Consider the following 16,240-nt stretch of genomic DNA (forward strand, 5'->3'; position numbering starts at 1 on the left):
TTGGCATCCTGGACTTACAAGTAAATCCTCTCTAGATGGGCTATTTATTCTGCCAGGAGTAGCTGTTAAGTGTATGACATCATCTCCTCTTGTCTGAATTTGTGTGCTCACAGGCTGATGTCATGGCCGCTTAATTACCCCTAAGGCTCTGTGATAGCTGGATCAGGCTGTAGTGGTGGGGGTGGTGGGGCGATGGGGATCACAACCAACGAGGACGATGCAGAGATCCAGATTTGCCTTAATCCTCCCCAAATTTGGTAAAGCATAAACCCGTGCAGCGGTGCCTATCTGAAGATTAGCGTGGTGTGCTCGCTTTATCTGAAGTCTGTGTTTCTCTCACAGTTTGGTGATTTATGCTGTTCGCCCACACCTCAGGGGCAGAGAGCTGTTTGATCGTGTCGAGGGCAGCCCATCAACAAGACAGTCAATTTTAGCTCTAGGGAGGTTTGGTAATGATTATCTTTCCATGCAACAACATAGCACCCCACCTGATAAAGCAACACAAGTCCAGCTCACTCAGTCGTGACCAACTGCTGATATGGCATTTTGGGTTTGGCGTGGAGCAACGCTTTCAAGATGCGCCGCTTTTTGAACAAAAAGACATCTCACAAATGCCAGCACTACTGAGTCCAGGATAAATGTTCAGTGTTTCTGAGAGTGAATGTGCCTGGCTCTTTGTGCCGTAGTCATTATCATTCATGTATCTCCATTCATGAACAGCAGTGCCGGGCTACTAATCAGCAACAGTGGGAGACTTGCAGACTGTGGAGCGGGAGGGGCAGTCGAGGATGAAGCAGTATGATATCATATCCAGTGATCTGATCCCCGCATGAATAGCCACAGCAGCCTTATCTTGTGCATGGAGGGAGAATTAAAGCTGGGAATCACAGAAACAAAATGTCAAGAATAGGAAATGCCTGCAACATGTTAATTAGCTGCAGAACGAAGCTACCCGAGAAGCTGTATAGATGGTCAGGGGAACGGAGATAATTTTGCACAATGAAAATGATGGGTGTGCCAGCAAATTATTCTGTGGGGTAGGGAAATTTCTCCAGCCAGTTTGACAAAGCTTGAAGAAAAAGGCTGGGGTGATTATTGACAGCAAGCCAACGTGAAGCTTTGAAAGCTGGAGGCAAACACAGCCCATCTATGCTTTTTTCTCTGCAGTCATTGACCTCCTGCTCCTCCTCCTCTCGCTCTATAGGTGAGGACAAAATCTGGCTTTTCTTCCTCGGAAAGAAAAAAAAAAAGCCACCAGTAGACCTATTCTTTTAAAAAGGTGCTTAATTTTACATCTGTCTTGCTCTGGCTCATTTATATATATTGCAGTCATTATCTGTCCCTGAGGTCTGTTCATAAAGGAGACAGTGATTGAGCTGAACGGCGATCAGGACAGTTCTGACTGTGACTGTTCCTTCTTTTAATGCCCTTGTGATGTATAACATGTGAGAGGACACTAAGGGGGATGGCGGTGGGGAATGGGACTAATGAGGCACCTCTGTCAGAGTGACCAATGCCAACGTAGGCTGAGCCGTTAATCAAATCTCCAAACAACCATTAAAACAAAGTGACTGACAAAACAATGTTGTTAATTAAATTTGATGGCCACGCTTTGCCTGACTTCTGACTGAGGAGTACCTTGTGAAACGAACAATGCTGTATCACATTAATGTATATCTGCCTTGCATTTCAATGGCGTAGGATGATACACGGCCTCAGGGAAAACGTACTTCAGAAAACCCTTCCTGCAGATTCCACAGCTGAGCTAAGCTGCCAAAATGTTCCTGTGTGTTACCTGATTCAGCATTTACCCAACTGCTGCTTGAATATTGTAGGGATGAACAAGCAACACATGGGACTAGAGATGGAAATTATCCACATGGCTATAATCTCATGAATGTTAATGTAAATGTTCAGACTGTCCCATTTTTAAAAATAAACTTCAACTTGAACAACAGAATAACCTAATCTTTGGCAACTCTATGTGTGTGCTCTATTTATTCACCTTAGGACTGCTGAAGCTGAAACTTTTCAAAGTAGGTCACAATAATTATCTCAACATTTGGGAACACTCATAAAACATTGGCATTTAATTATCAGAGCATCAATTATGGGGGGAAAAAAAATGAGATGGTTACAGCATGGGAAAACGTCAATGCACCTGAACACTGAACGCCACACCCTTCATCCCATTATGCTCACTGTACTCAAACTGGGAACACATGCAAACCAATGTGGTTTAGAACTACAGGCACAGATGGCATGCTGGGAAGCAGTGTGACAATGCCTTTTGTTTGGATGTGACCTAACAAATAGGGTTTGTTGGTCGCACTGGTTTGTTGAGCTACTGCTCATCTTCCTCAGTCATCCTTTAATTTTCATTCTCTTCCTCAGTTTGAATTTTAGTAATTTACCTTAACCCAAGATGCATTGAGTTGCCACATGACTGCTGTTTGTGTTAGCAAGCAACAGGAGCTGAAGTGACTATATTAGCCCTGTGATTAGATTTGCTTTAGGCAGAAAAAAATGGCAAAACATGGAATTCATGGAAAAAACATGAATGAAAATAAGTAAAAATGTTCATGATGTGCAGTAAATGTTATTTTTTCAAACTCAGTGAGTAGCCATGACAGTTAACTGTAATTTATTTCCATAATTGAGCAGCTCTAATATCAAAACCAGCATTTTCTTTGAAGAATGCACCAGACCTTTCACTTCTCAAACAATACACTTTCAGCTGATGTAATTTGGAACAGCAGAGCTAAGCGTGTTGTTGCAGAGACGACTGTAAAGGTTACGTGATATATCAAACAGCTTCATTATTTAACAGGGATCCTCAGATTTGTACGGAGTTCTGGTTTTATTTTTCCCTTCTTATTCTTTTAAAGTTTAATCCAGCTGAGTTCATATGTGGGGCAGTGTGTCAGAAGGAGAGTCAGAGAGAGCTTTGTGCTGAATGTACTTTCATCTGGCTAGTCTCACACCCACTCTGTTTGCCGATGTGTTGTAGTGGGCTCTCTGCAGCCAACGCGGCAGTCTTTCAAACAACACTGGCTGTATTCGGGGAGGGGGGGCTGAGAGGGCTTACTGGTAAATTGGCAGCCCAGGGAATACAGGGTACTCTCACCCCGGCGCTCACCCACTCACATGCTTTCATTCCCCTTTTTACCCTTGACCATTGACTGTCTGCACTCCCTCTTACTGGCCAGCATAAATCCGCTTTCCTAGTGTGTCAACTGCTCATTGTCTCTTGTCTTCTTCTGTTTCCTCTGCTCTGGTATTTTTACCTTCCCAGAGCTTGCCAATTGAGTCCCAGCATCACTCATTCGAGCAATCCATCTCTCTTAAGTATATCCTCGCTTATCTGCGTGTCTCTTACTTTTGATTAATAAGACCCTCACTCTTCTGGCTAATTACATCCTTCAACAATGACAGCGAATCACAAAAGTGCTGGAAAAAAAAAAAAGAAGCATGTGTGCACACTGGGGTTCATGCATGCATGCACTGTAGGCATACTAACCAAATCTGTTTGAAGTGTGGGACCCTAAAAGAAGAGAGGGCTCCTGTATGCATTAAGTATTCATGTGACGTGTTTTGAGGTGCATACATGTGTGTGTATGCGTGCGGGTATAGGGAGAAAAAGAGTGCTGGCAAATTGCGCCGCAAGCACCCAGCAATCGAGCGCTGACACCTCGTCTGGCAGTCGGAGGGAGAAGGGGCTGGGCTGAGGGAAAAAGGGGAGAGGGAGAGGAAGGAGGAGGGATTGCATGTGTGTATGTGAGACAGAGAGAGGGAGGGAAAGAAGGACACGGCAGGACAGCTGCCAGAATTTCTCCGATAGCAGGAGAAGGACCAAGAGGTGGAACAAGAGCAGGAATTCTCCTTCTTCTCTCAAAGCCGAGCCAGGAGTGGAGAATCCCTTCCAGTCCTTCTGGCTGTGGGGAAGACCGTCGGGACGTTCAGCCGCACTCAGCAGACAGAGCGTGTGGGATTAACTCCATGACAGGAAACAGTGCAGCTTGTGGCACGAGAGAAGACTTGGATGAAGAAACGGAGAGGGGAACTGAACTGCTTCAAGCTGTTTTTTTAAGACCGTGAAGTGGTGCAGAACTTTTTCATGTGGAAGAGAGTTGGGGATGTTTTTTTAAACGGGTGCTCCACCTCTCTTGCTTCCTCTTTGGAAACTCTCTGGATTTCACGCACCTCTCTCACCGTTGCACCTATCCTACTTTTTCTTGCAGAGCGGTCATCCCTCCTGCCCACCTCATCTCTGCCCCACCTGCCGCTTGTTCCATTTAGTTACTATGACGCCCACGCCTCATCCCGATCGTCCGCCCTCCACCCCTCTGGCGCCTTACAAACCTCTGTGAAATCAAGCGGAACCTCAATGATTGCGATCGGAGTAGGAAGGAGCCCCGTGCCCTGACTAGTGAGCAACCCCCCTCCTCCTCGCCGTGTTCTTGGCGACTGCGCTGGCGTAGCAAATGTGCAAATAATGGAGAACAGTGACGGCACAGACACGGACCTCAAAGTTGATCTGAATCAGTTGTCTGTTTTTTGACTATGAGCATAAACTAGATGATGGATTGGAAAGAGCTGTAAGTACATGGCTGCAGCACATTCTCACTGGTGCATGTTAAGCAAATGTAAATAAATATACTTTGAAAAGAAAATTGAGAGATCTCAGGTATTGGTTTATTCAGGGTGACATTCTGCTTTGAGAAGTTGGAGCAAGTTGTGTGTGGAAACAGCTTTACTTGCATGGAGATTGAGAGTGAACAGGTGGATAAGCTGTTGTGGGCAGATGACATCTGAGCCGCTTCTCGCCACCTTTTTCCTGTTCATAGTTGGCATAGTTGGGTGAGGCGAAGAGAGGCAAAGATAGGAAGACGGGAGAGGCAGAGAGGCAAAGAAGCGGTTAATTAATCTCAAAATGTGGATGTGAATCTGTCTCTGCTTTCATTCATGAGCACACCTGCGCACCGACTGTCATTGTGCAGCATCAATTAAACTTCAAGGTTACCCTCTCGGCTTTGGGATGTAACCGCCCCTCTGTGGTCAGGACAGTTACAAATCATTTTGGTGCCCTTTTTCCTGTGCAGTGTCTTAGGCTCACATTTGATTTATTCTGCTGCTGGAAGAGAAACGACAGAATGGGGCGAGAGAGACAGACGGATGGGTTTCTCTTGAATGAATGTGTCGCAGAAACCTCCCACATGTATACCCATGCATGCTGCAGCATGCAGCCACGTGGACTCCGGCGTAGTTTCGCCTTCCCTTTTTTTCTGGCTCACATCCATCTCTTCCATCTAGTCTTTATTCATTTTTTTTTTTTTTCAGTCACATGATCCGTCTCGCATGCTATCGCACATAGGCAGCTCCCCAGGGAGACGCTTCTCCTGCAGCCTTCTTGGATGCAATAATTATTCCATCAGCCAGCAGCGTGTTCCATGATTGTGCTCTTCGGCTGTCGCTGTAGGGGGTGTTACAGTGAAGAGGGGAGTAGTTGAGATTGGGGGGGTTAGATTGTCACTACAGGCAGACAGGAATGGGAACATGGTGAGGTTTTTGGCAGCAGACCACCCAGTTTTGTCCAGAGGAGCCCAGAAGAGGAGTAATGGGCTGAGACTGGATGCTGAGGAACTCCTGCTGACTTGGAGACGTGTAGTTTTATTTCATTTTGATCACTGCCTTTCCTTTTTTTTAAGAGTGCTGCCTCTAAAATCTAGGAGTGCACCGGTCAGGCGTTTCTTGGCCTAGATCAATGTCTGGCTGTCTTTATGGCCTGACCTGCTGTAATTCATAAAAGAAAAAAAAAATGTCCTTAAGGTTTTGAATCCAACACAAAATGAAAGAATTGCACAATGCCGAAATAATCTAAAATTAATTTTTAAATTTATAATGGCATCTGTTTTTAAGAAGATGCTATTATCTGCATTAGTTCAATTATATTAGCTCATTAATTAGTCTAGCTTAGGATGAAAGTGATGCCTGGTGCTCATTTCTTCATGGTTGTCTGTTTCTTGTGACCAGAAATGTTTCAGAACAGAAAATTTTGTCTTTATTGTAAGTGAGACAAAAGTGGAATATTCTTCTTTCTGACGGACAATATAAGGCAATAGGTGAGGGAGGGGAAAGTCTACATCACACTGTCCTCCATATAATATCTTGCGAAATGTTATCTATCACACTAACTCCTTAGGCAATTATGCTATTAGGCTAACGATTTGCTGTTTTATCTCAGATAAATCAGCTTAGGCGTAAGAACAGTGTGACGGAATCAATAGTGGTTTTGAAAATGTAACTTTTTTAAACCTCGGTATACCTGAACATCGTTAACTAGCTCAAGCTAGTTTATTGTTCCTTTTTTTCAATCCTATATACTAAATTGAGCTACTTGTTCCTTCATGTTAAACAATCACTTCTTTGTCCTCCCAGACATTCTCTGAAATCTGACTGCTTAAGACCACTTGAGTTCATCGGATCTTCCTGGGAGGCGTGCTTTATATGCCAACATTGAAATGTTGGCTGATGAGCTTTAGCTGATAGGGGCAATGCATTAAATCCCTTCAGAAAAATATGCTGGTTCTTTTCCATGAGCTGCAAAGCAGAAATGAGTTCGATACCTTTTTCTCACGGTTGGAGTCAACATAGCAGAATCGCCAGGTGTCCATAAACTTGTTCACCTATCAGATGCTCAAAAATCAGGAATGTGGCAAATTTCTGAACAGCGATTTTGTAAAGCTCTGACCTCCTGTTACCAATTTTACTTGGTTCTGATGTCGATTTAAGGATTTTACAACATTAACTTCTCTATTTTCTTAAAAACAAATCAAAGTTTGATAGCTTTCTCTCTCTTTGTTAATAAAAATCTACAAATGCAGTTAAATGTAGTAAAACAAAAATACTGTATCACATATTTACCTCCAAAAAGACTATTTTTGTAAGTATTGTAATAACCTTTTAGGACGGGAGGAGATATTACACTGTGTGTGTGAAAAAGCTCTGCAGTTAAACTGGATGTACCTATTACTTCAACTTGGCTGTAATACCTTGAGCTGTTCTTGTCTCCTGATGTTCAACTCTATTGTGATAGCCTGAATGAACAATGGACCCAACTCTGCAAAAAAAAAAAAGAAGAAAGTAATAAACAGGCTCCTTTTGTCTCATGTCTGACTTCATCTCTAAGTTTTAAACTCATACTGAAAATGGCAAACTTTTAGTATTTGCACTGAAAAATGGAGAGTTTTCAGATGAGTATACCAAACCTATTGCCAGGTAAAACTCTAATACGTCCGTATTGTATGACTTCATGTAAAGACCAGCTTTGGCTGCATAATTAAACGCTCCTAAGGAAAACTCATTCTTCTGCTGTGACTTGAATGATGAATGAACATGCTCTGTCACAAGTCCTTAGCCATCCTACAGTTACTAAGGCGACATGCGTTTCCCATCTGGTTGTCCTTCAGTAGTGCTCACCTGGCATGTCCATGGCAGCCCGGCTGTGTCTGATCAAGATAAGTGATTAGATTTACTTTGTCTTCCAGCTATGACAGCCTACATTTAGTCCCCAGTGGACTGAGAAAGTTGACTGGTGATGATTTATATCATACTGGTGTAGTTTAAACAATGATTTTCAGCTGTCGCTGATTGCTAATTCCATGTGATGAAAGAATATAAGCTGGGAGATTGGAAAATAAGTGTGTTTTAATTATGAAAGGAAGGGAGTGGTTTCTTAGAGGAGCAATTTTAGCGGTTTTGTGTATGTTGGCAAACTAAAAGGGAAAGTGTTCACCGTTATGGAGGTGGCGTAGTGTGAGCACTTGGCATGACACCTCACAGAAACAAAGATTTCCTTAAGCATAACCTTTCTGGCTCGCTGGATCTAAACTTACCTTCATTTCCTATTTTTCCTTCTTTTAGGGCAGCTCAGAAGCTTAACCTCTCCTCCAAACGGAAGAAACACCAACCCTCCCTGCTCCACCCACAGGAGCCCTCCATCTACCCAACTAATTTCAGTGGCATCCTGCAGGTCTCACCACCCCCGACTCCGCCATGTCTCCTCCGAGCCGTGTCCAAAGTGAAAGAGAACCCAGGGATGGGAAAGGTGAGAGCATGTGCACAGAAACACATTTTTCTACCCATCATGCACACTGATGTATCCTTGTCCTCATATCAACATCACACACACACAGAGAGACCCCTGTTTGAAGGGGTGAAATGCAGAGTGGAGACAGACTGGTCTACAGGCAGCATGCCGTCTGGTCCAGTTCATGCAGATTCAGTCAGATAAGCCTGCTGGAATGCCATGAATTCACTCAGTTTGTGGGACCAGCATTCCTCTCTCAACACCGAAAGCCAGTAAAAGCTGTAATTCACATATCTGTGGTCACCACAACAGCGGGATTCCTGAATCCATTCTACATGTGGTGCACGGTGATGAAAGTCGGCCTGGCAGCTATAGAACAGTCATTAAACAAAGCTGTGCAAACAAGTTGCTCTTCCTTTGAGGTTTATTGGGTATTGTTTGTCTGAGCCGACGTCCTGTATTTATAAAGCAGAAGTCCCCCGAACAAGATTAGATCCCACCTGGATAGGAAACCCTTGCTTCTGCTGCCAGGTATCCAGACGGTTGAAATTTTGCCTCATGTTGTAAATCGCCTTTCAACATGCAGACATAATAAAAAAAACAAACAAAAAAAAGACTGTTATTAGCAATCCTCTTCAAGTCCAAGCAAGATCAGTGGTTTACATCTGCTCTGCTAACAGGACAGTTGACGTTTTATGAGATTTTATGATCCAGGCCTATCAGAGTTACAGCTTTATCTTGTTAGTGAGCCAATACACCAATACACTCTCGTTTCTTTGTTGCCATCCAGAAATAACTGTTTCCCTTGCCCTCTCCAGCTCGACTTTGCCTGCATCTGGTTTATATCAGCAGCTCTGCGACACTTGAGTTGAATGGCTGGTTTCCATCAGCCATATATAGGTCACTTCCACTTCTCTGCTTCTTACCTGCAGACATTTATATATGGAGTCGTGCCAAGCAACACAAATGGATTTCAGAGAGGGATCAAGGTGCAGGGAAACCAAAACCATTAGCAGTGTGTTAAAATACTGTGGCCTTTAATATCTTTAATATTACTGCCAACATAAATAAAGCTGAGGCATTAGCTTTAATTTTTCTAATGACCTCAGCAGTCATATGTAGAAAATCAGTTTGAAAATCATAGCAAATGTAATTTGGTCTTTATTTGAATGTTTCTGTAACAAAACAATAAGATTTGAATAACAAAGAAAGTTTGATCTTGGCAAAAGAAAATTGAGACGAAAGTGCCTTCCAAAAGATACCTGTTGAACATTTGTACAAGTTAACTGGTGACGATGCATAATTTTAGACATCTTAACAAAAAAATAAAATAAAATCCGACACTTGAAATATTATGTTGTGAAAAATCACTTCACATTACTTCATGTTGCTTTTCTATGAAACACAATGAGGTTTGTGGTTGTAGTGTAACGAATGTTTTCAGAGTTTGGATACTTCAATAAAGTGCTGTAACAACATCCAACATTTGAAATAACATTTATGTAGAAATCCTGTGGAATCCCCAGGCTGAACAAAACGGCCTTCAGCCAGAAAAAAAAAAAAGTTATTTTAAAGGTTTTGCTTCAGTGCCAAAGAGAAAACACACTTACTTTAAATGAGTCAGGACTGATTTGCATCTTAAATAAACTGCGGTGTATAGAGACTATTCAGATAATGTAACACTAAATGCTCTAAGAGATGAATGGACTGTTAAAAACATTCCCAATAGTTGTTTCTGTCACCCGTCAGTCACAGATATGTTTCCACACTGCCTTTGGAGAAATGCAAGTGAGAAATATCTGACCATCAGATTGTAAAGCAATATGGAGCTGTCCGGATTTCTAAAGAAGGGGTTTTGTAAATTGTAGTGTTTCATATCCAGACAGGTTCAAACACAGCCAAACAAACCACACACGATGTTTCTCTGCAGCAGGAAATAGTAAAATCCATCTGCTCTTGTCTGGAGGAGGTTGAACTGCGCACCACCAGCAGATTGGCTCCACTCCTGTGACACGAGCTGTCTCGTCAAAGCCACGCTCAGTCAACGCTTTAATGCATGGGTTGTCATCGTTTTCAGTTTTCCATGCTGGCACGATGAACCGTATGCTGACCTGTGGAATTTGTTGAAACCGTGAAGCCCACTTGATGAATGTGAAGCCGCAATATGCAGCTGGGTGGCTTTCAGGCTTTTTAGCAGTGAACTGGCTTTTTCTGTGCAACTGAGGGCAAGGACAACAGAAGGAGGAGAGTGAGTAGGTGGAATAATGGAGGAGGTGGTGGAGGGTGGGGGGCAGATGCTGGTGCGCTCCCATGCTGTTGAGTTGCCTGCGGTCTAGAAAAACAACCTGGATTGGGATAATCCCACAGCAGGGCGTTTCACACACATCAATTTCCACCGTTTTCAGCTATGACTTTCAATACTCACCTTGGTGCCTTTTACTAACACCATTAAGCAATGTGTTGACCCATTGAGTTTCCCAGTCAATGCAAGACTGAAAGTTTCCATGGTAACCTGAGATATGGTTCAGCTCTGAAATAGTCTACATGGCGTCGAAGGACCCCTGATGCAAAATACACTTAGACTGCTGTGACTATAGCTTTCCATCGACGGTAACATTTTGAATCGACAAAAATGCGATTTTTTTGTCTTAAACTTTAAATTAAGATTACAGCTTAAGAGAAAAGTCTGGTATTTGTGTCTGTGTGTACCGCCAGTGGCTGACAAAGCTGAGAGCCTATATTTTTTTATTTTCGTTTTATTTATTTTTTTATTTGTTAATAAATTAAGAGTGTATATACGACTTTTTTGTTTTTGTTATACAGACATACGCTGTGCATACATTTTGTAAAGGGTGGCATCTTGTTTATATTGTTTGCAACATGCATAAAAAGGAAAAGGTTTATTGTGTAAAAGAAAACAAAAAATGTTTTTCTGAATACCCAATTTATAAAAAATGAGTTAATGAATGAATTAAAAATAGTCACATCCCACAACGCATTCAGAATGCTCACTATGTTTTTTCCTCTTTTTTTAGATGAATAAAGGTTCTTAGACTAAGTTTTTTCTCCACCTTCACATTGAACAAGAGACAAATCTCTGCTGACTCCATTTCCTCTTCTCTGTTACATACATTTTACACTTTCCCACTTTCTAATCCAACCTTTTCCCCTCCTGGTTTTTGCTTATCTTTCTAGGTGAAAGTGATGATGCGAATCTGTCCGTCTCTGGAGGCCGCGGACTCCTCAGAGTCTCAGTCTTTCTTAAAAGTTGACAGCAGGAAAAAGCAGCTGACCCTCTACGACCCCGCATCCAGCCCGCACTCCAGCTCAGGGCACAGGAGGTCCGCCACTGTGGCCGTCCCAAAGATATTTGCCTTCGATGCTGTTTTTACCCACGATGCCTCACAAGTAAGAGCCTCTATGTATGTTCACGTGGGTGTGTTTTTTTTAAGGTGTTGGGTGGCAATTTAGCCTCTCAAGGACGAAGGGACAATCTTTATGTTTGCAGGGTGTGACCAGGGGCTTAGAGAAAAATGCCTGTCTTGGTTCAGGGGGCATTCTTACCAGTGTGAGCCCAACAGCTGGGGCTTTTAAGCTGTCCGAGGAATGATTTGAATCCACTCCGTTTATATCCAAACTCTATATCTAACCACACAACTCCCGCTGAGACACAGAAAAAAGGTCAGCATTATATTTACTGTATTGCAGAAGAGGATTAGACGAGCGTTCTACTTGGCACAGATTTGCAATTTAACATTAAGATTTAGATCACCGTTTATTCTTTTATTCATTTTCCAAATGGCACAATAAACTCAAGTAAAGGAGGTTGTGATTACTGGTGTAGAGGAGCACATCCTTAGCAGAGAGAGCCCCAGATCTTCCATCATACCACCTACATGGAACAATTATTTTCCTAAGTATGGTGCTGATAGCTGAAGTCTAACTGTTTCTGCTGCAGAGCCGAAGCCAAGTTGCTGGATTGTGCCTCTGGGACGGCTCTGCTGGTGGCTAACAGCTACAGCAAGCTGTTCAGCTGTTACAGGTCTTGTTTGCTGTGTGATGTATGGTAAGGGCCCACCGCTCCCAGAGGGCCGACGCTGAAACAAAAATACACAGTGCAACCTTCGCAAACACACACCTGAGTAATAGGAATTCTTCAAATGGTATCTATCGTCATTTTTACAACTTTTCCATTTCAGTCCTGATCAGGCTTTTATCTGCTTGGTAAAAAAAAAAAAAAAAAAAAGAAAAATGTGTAGAAAAAAATTTAACTGTGTCATGAACAGCTTTGTGTCTTCTTCTCCTGGCCTGGAGTTGATGCTTTCCTTATATGAAATATTCCAGCAAAAAGTGTTTTGAAGAGAGATCTTGCAGGTGATGAGAACTCCATTTTCTGCAAAGTTAATATTACAGCAAAAACAATGTTCCTTTCTGAAGGTTTGCTTTTAAAACTGGAAATAAATGTGTGTACTACAGCATTGCATCAGACAAGACAGATTATGGTGGGACATCATCCATGTATGGTTCTCACTTTGTGTTTTAAAAGTAGGCGTGGCCACAACGGCTTTTTTGTTGTGAAAAAGACATTTTTAAAACTGGTTGATTGTGCTTCATTTATGCTTTATACGTCCAAAATCAACATGCTTCTTGGCTCCAAGACATGGTATTTGCCCTGTTTTATTTTATTGTTTCAGATGTGTCGTTCAGCTAGACTTTGACAGTGATGGGCATATGTTTCACTCTCTCACAGGCTGAGGTGTGCTCAGGGACAGTAGCTGAGGTCATCCAGTCTGTGGTGAACGGTGCAGACGGCTGCATCTTCTGCTTCGGCCAAGTCAAGCTCGGTAAGCTCCTCCACCGGCAACAGATTAGACAACACCCTTTGTTGGTCTTGGGGAAAAAAAAAAAAAAAAAAAAAAAACTCTCATTGCTCTTTGTTAGCTACGCTTGATGTCCACAATTGGCTTAGCAGTGCACTGGGGTGAGTCAAGGAATAGGAGATTGGAGGGAAGAAAGAATTGGTTTGAGGTGAGGGGGGTTGAGGGCTAAAGTGCTGCGTACAAGCTTCAGGGCTCAGTCTCTAATTAAAATCTTAGTAATTGGTCCAGCCAGTCCTCCTAGGATGAAGAGCATGCTTCTCACTTGGTGCTGTTAGCTATAATTCTCCACAGAATGACTGCTTCTGGAATAAGTCCTTGGATTAGCATTTGATTTTATTTTAACTTTATGTTATCTCCGATGCCCCGCACCAGTCATTTTCTTTTCCTTCACTAATTGTTAAACCTTGTAACCTTCGCATAATTTCCAATGTGGTTTAAAACGCTCGCCAATTAAAGACAGCCGGCGTAATATTTGCAGTTTCAAATTACAAGCCTCAAAACACTACCTGCACCTCGCAAGGCCTCTGCATCCTGTTAGGTCAGAACCCCAAACCTTAATGGGTTGTATTGCGATTGAATGGGACAAACACAAAATCACACATAATTGCTAATTAGAAGGAAATTAACATGGGATTCAAGAATCTGCAAAGTGTGCATTTGGACTTTTTTTTTTCTTCTAATTATCCAAAATGTAATTCCAACCCAAGCAGCTGACTTTACATCTGAGATAAAATCTTGGGAGAAAACCTGTTAGGGGTTGAAAAACACTTAACTGAGGAGGAGGATTACATTCCAGCAAGACAACAACTCTAAAAATATGTCCAGAGCTACAATGGAATGGCTGTGATTCAAGTATATTCAAGTGCAAGAATGGTCCAGTCAAAGTCCGGCCCAAGATCTGTTTGAACATATCTGGTAGGACTTGGTAATCATGCCCACATATATCTTCCATGAAAATTGGGGCCTAAGCCAGTTTGAAAAGATGATTAGGAAAAATTATTTGTGCAAAGCTGGTTGAGATTGACTTATACTAGCTGCAAAGGTGGTGCCATACTTCTTAGATTATTAAAACAAGATTTAATTTCACCATTAGGCACAAATTTGTGTTGGTATGTTGCCTAAAATACCAATAAAAACGATTATATTTGCCATTGTAATGTGACAAAATCAAGGTTCAGAAATACAAGACATTTTATGTGTGAGAATAAATGTTTCTCGTTACATTTCCATTTTTATCCCCTTCTCTTTAACTCAACAGGCAAAACATACACCATGATTGGCAAAGACAGCTCCACTCAGAGCTTGGGCATTGTGCCCTGTGCCATTTCCTGGCTCTTCAAGCTCATCAACGAGCGCAAGGAGAAGACAGGCACTCGCTTCTCAGTCCGCGTGTCTGCTGTGGAGATCTTTGGGAAAGATGAAGAGCTGAAGGACCTGTTGTCTGAGGTGTCAACAGGCAGTCTGCAGGAGGGCCAGTCCCCGGGAATCCATCTGAGAGAGGATCCCATCTGTGGCACTCAGGTGAGTATCGCTACAGCTCTTCACTCTTCCTTTGTTCACTGATCCTTTCATTCTCTCCGTGGGGCCCAGCATTATCCGAGTATTGATCTTTTTCTCCTATGATCCACCTCTCCTTTTTTCCTCCAAAGAGATTTAAACTTTCTTGTTAGTGCATCTGTGCGAGTTTCTCCTTTATTCCACCTCTCCCAGGACTTCCCAGTTATCTGTCTCGATCATACTTCTTCTATCCATGTTTAATGTATAAGCCAAACTCATCTATGTTATTGATAGCTTTCTTCTCTCTCATGCGGACTCTCCTGTCAGCATCTATTATGGATGAATTAGAATCAGGCCTCTGTAGCACAATAGAAATAATACTGGGGGATGGTAAGAAGTGGATGTTTGAAGGTGTTCACAGGTGTGGCTGACAGATGTTGTTTTTGGGGGCAACTGTGGACTTTGACTTCAAAGGAAATGCAGTCCTGTGAAGCTCGTCTTCCTCTCGGCAGCCACGCGTGGGCTTCTGTCTGATCTCTTCTACCTTCATTCTTGTCCACCCCCCCTTTTTTTTTAATATTTGTACACTACCATCTCCTACCTTACCTCTCCTAATCCTCCTCCTTCTGTGCGCATATCTGCTGTTTTAATTGCCCCGGAGACACACTCTAATATATGCTGGGGTCCAATTAACAGGCTCCCATCCTTTTACTGCGCCTCCATTTTTGCACCTTGTTTTGCTCACCTCGCCACTGCTCTTCAACCCTGTAGCTCCAGAACCAGAGCGAGCTTCGAGCCCCAACTGCTGAGAAAGCCGCCTTCTTCCTGGACGCAGCCCTAGCCGCACGCAGCACCAGGAGGCCAGATGCAGATGAAGATGAAAGGCGCAACTCGCACATGCTGTTCACACTACATATTTACCAGTATCGCATGGAGAAAAGCGGCAAAGGAGGAAGTTAGTATTTCTGTAAAATCTTCAAGCCTCCAAGCTGACATTTGAGGCATTCACGTTGCAGTAAAAATGTGAATTTTCCTGCACCGCAATAGATTAAAAGAGTGTATTTGTCTTGAAAATAAATAATTATTTGATAACTGTTCATATGATGTGCTTGATTTAAGAATGAATGCCTCATTTAATATCTAAATATGGAATCATTTATTTAATTTATTCATTCATTAGAATAGATATTTAATCCTGATCTTGGTGGATTTATTATTATGTTTTACGTAACATAAACAACAAAGCCAGAGTTATACATTTTTTGGGAATCCAGCTGGTTGGATTAAGAGAGGTCTTGTTAGGTGTGATTCGATAGGATTTAGTAGCTTTGGATATTGTTTTAAACTTCTTCACAAACTTACTGATCCATCAACTGTATTCCTTTGTCTTCACAATGCTGGTCGTTCCCTAACTGAGTCACCTCAGTGGGAGTCTTTCTCCTAAACAAACCGGACAGTTGACACAGTGCCGTGTCGCTCCTGTCACTGTAACTGTAACCAAAAGGGGAATGTCTTTGTTCTGCTTACCTGGTTCCCCTTCTTCCATTGGCACAGTGTCGGGTGGACGGAGCAGACTGCACCTCATTGATTTGGGAAGCTGTGAGAAGGTCCTGAGCAAAAGCAGAGATGGAGGTGGAGGCATGTGTCTTTCCCTCAACGCTCTGGGAAACGTCATAATGGCTTTGACAAATGGAGCAAAACATGTACCTTACAGGTAAGAAAACCATAATTGATTATGGGTTTGTTTCAGTTGCATGGGTTGAAAATTTATTTG

At 42.5% G+C, this 16,240-nt stretch overlaps 1 protein-coding gene across 5 annotated transcripts in view; it reads left to right on the forward strand.

Annotated features, from left to right (window-relative positions):
- kif26ab (kinesin family member 26Ab) overlaps nt 1-16,240 on the forward strand; it is a 79,813-nt gene that overhangs the window by 55,567 nt on the left and 8,006 nt on the right. For 4 of the 5 annotated variants that reach the window (XM_015034191.1, XM_015034192.1, XM_015034193.1 and 1 more), the window contains 6 exons: nt 7,924-8,107; nt 11,285-11,497; nt 12,840-12,933; nt 14,228-14,490; nt 15,238-15,421; nt 16,021-16,180. In XM_015034191.1, the coding sequence (XP_014889677.1) occupies nt 7,924-8,107; nt 11,285-11,497; nt 12,840-12,933; nt 14,228-14,490; nt 15,238-15,421; nt 16,021-16,180 (1,098 nt within the window). Of the gene's footprint in view, nt 1-3,774; nt 4,599-7,923; nt 8,108-11,284; nt 11,498-12,839; nt 12,934-14,227; nt 14,491-15,237; nt 15,422-16,020; nt 16,181-16,240 lie in introns of those variants that run through there. The other variant, XM_015034195.1, reaches the window with a different exon arrangement.

Source organism: Poecilia latipinna, unplaced genomic scaffold (assembly GCF_001443285.1).
Source record: "Poecilia latipinna isolate Pla-1442-1.1 unplaced genomic scaffold, P_latipinna-1.0 Scaffold290, whole genome shotgun sequence".
Taxonomy (NCBI): Eukaryota; Metazoa; Chordata; class Actinopteri; order Cyprinodontiformes; family Poeciliidae; genus Poecilia; species Poecilia latipinna.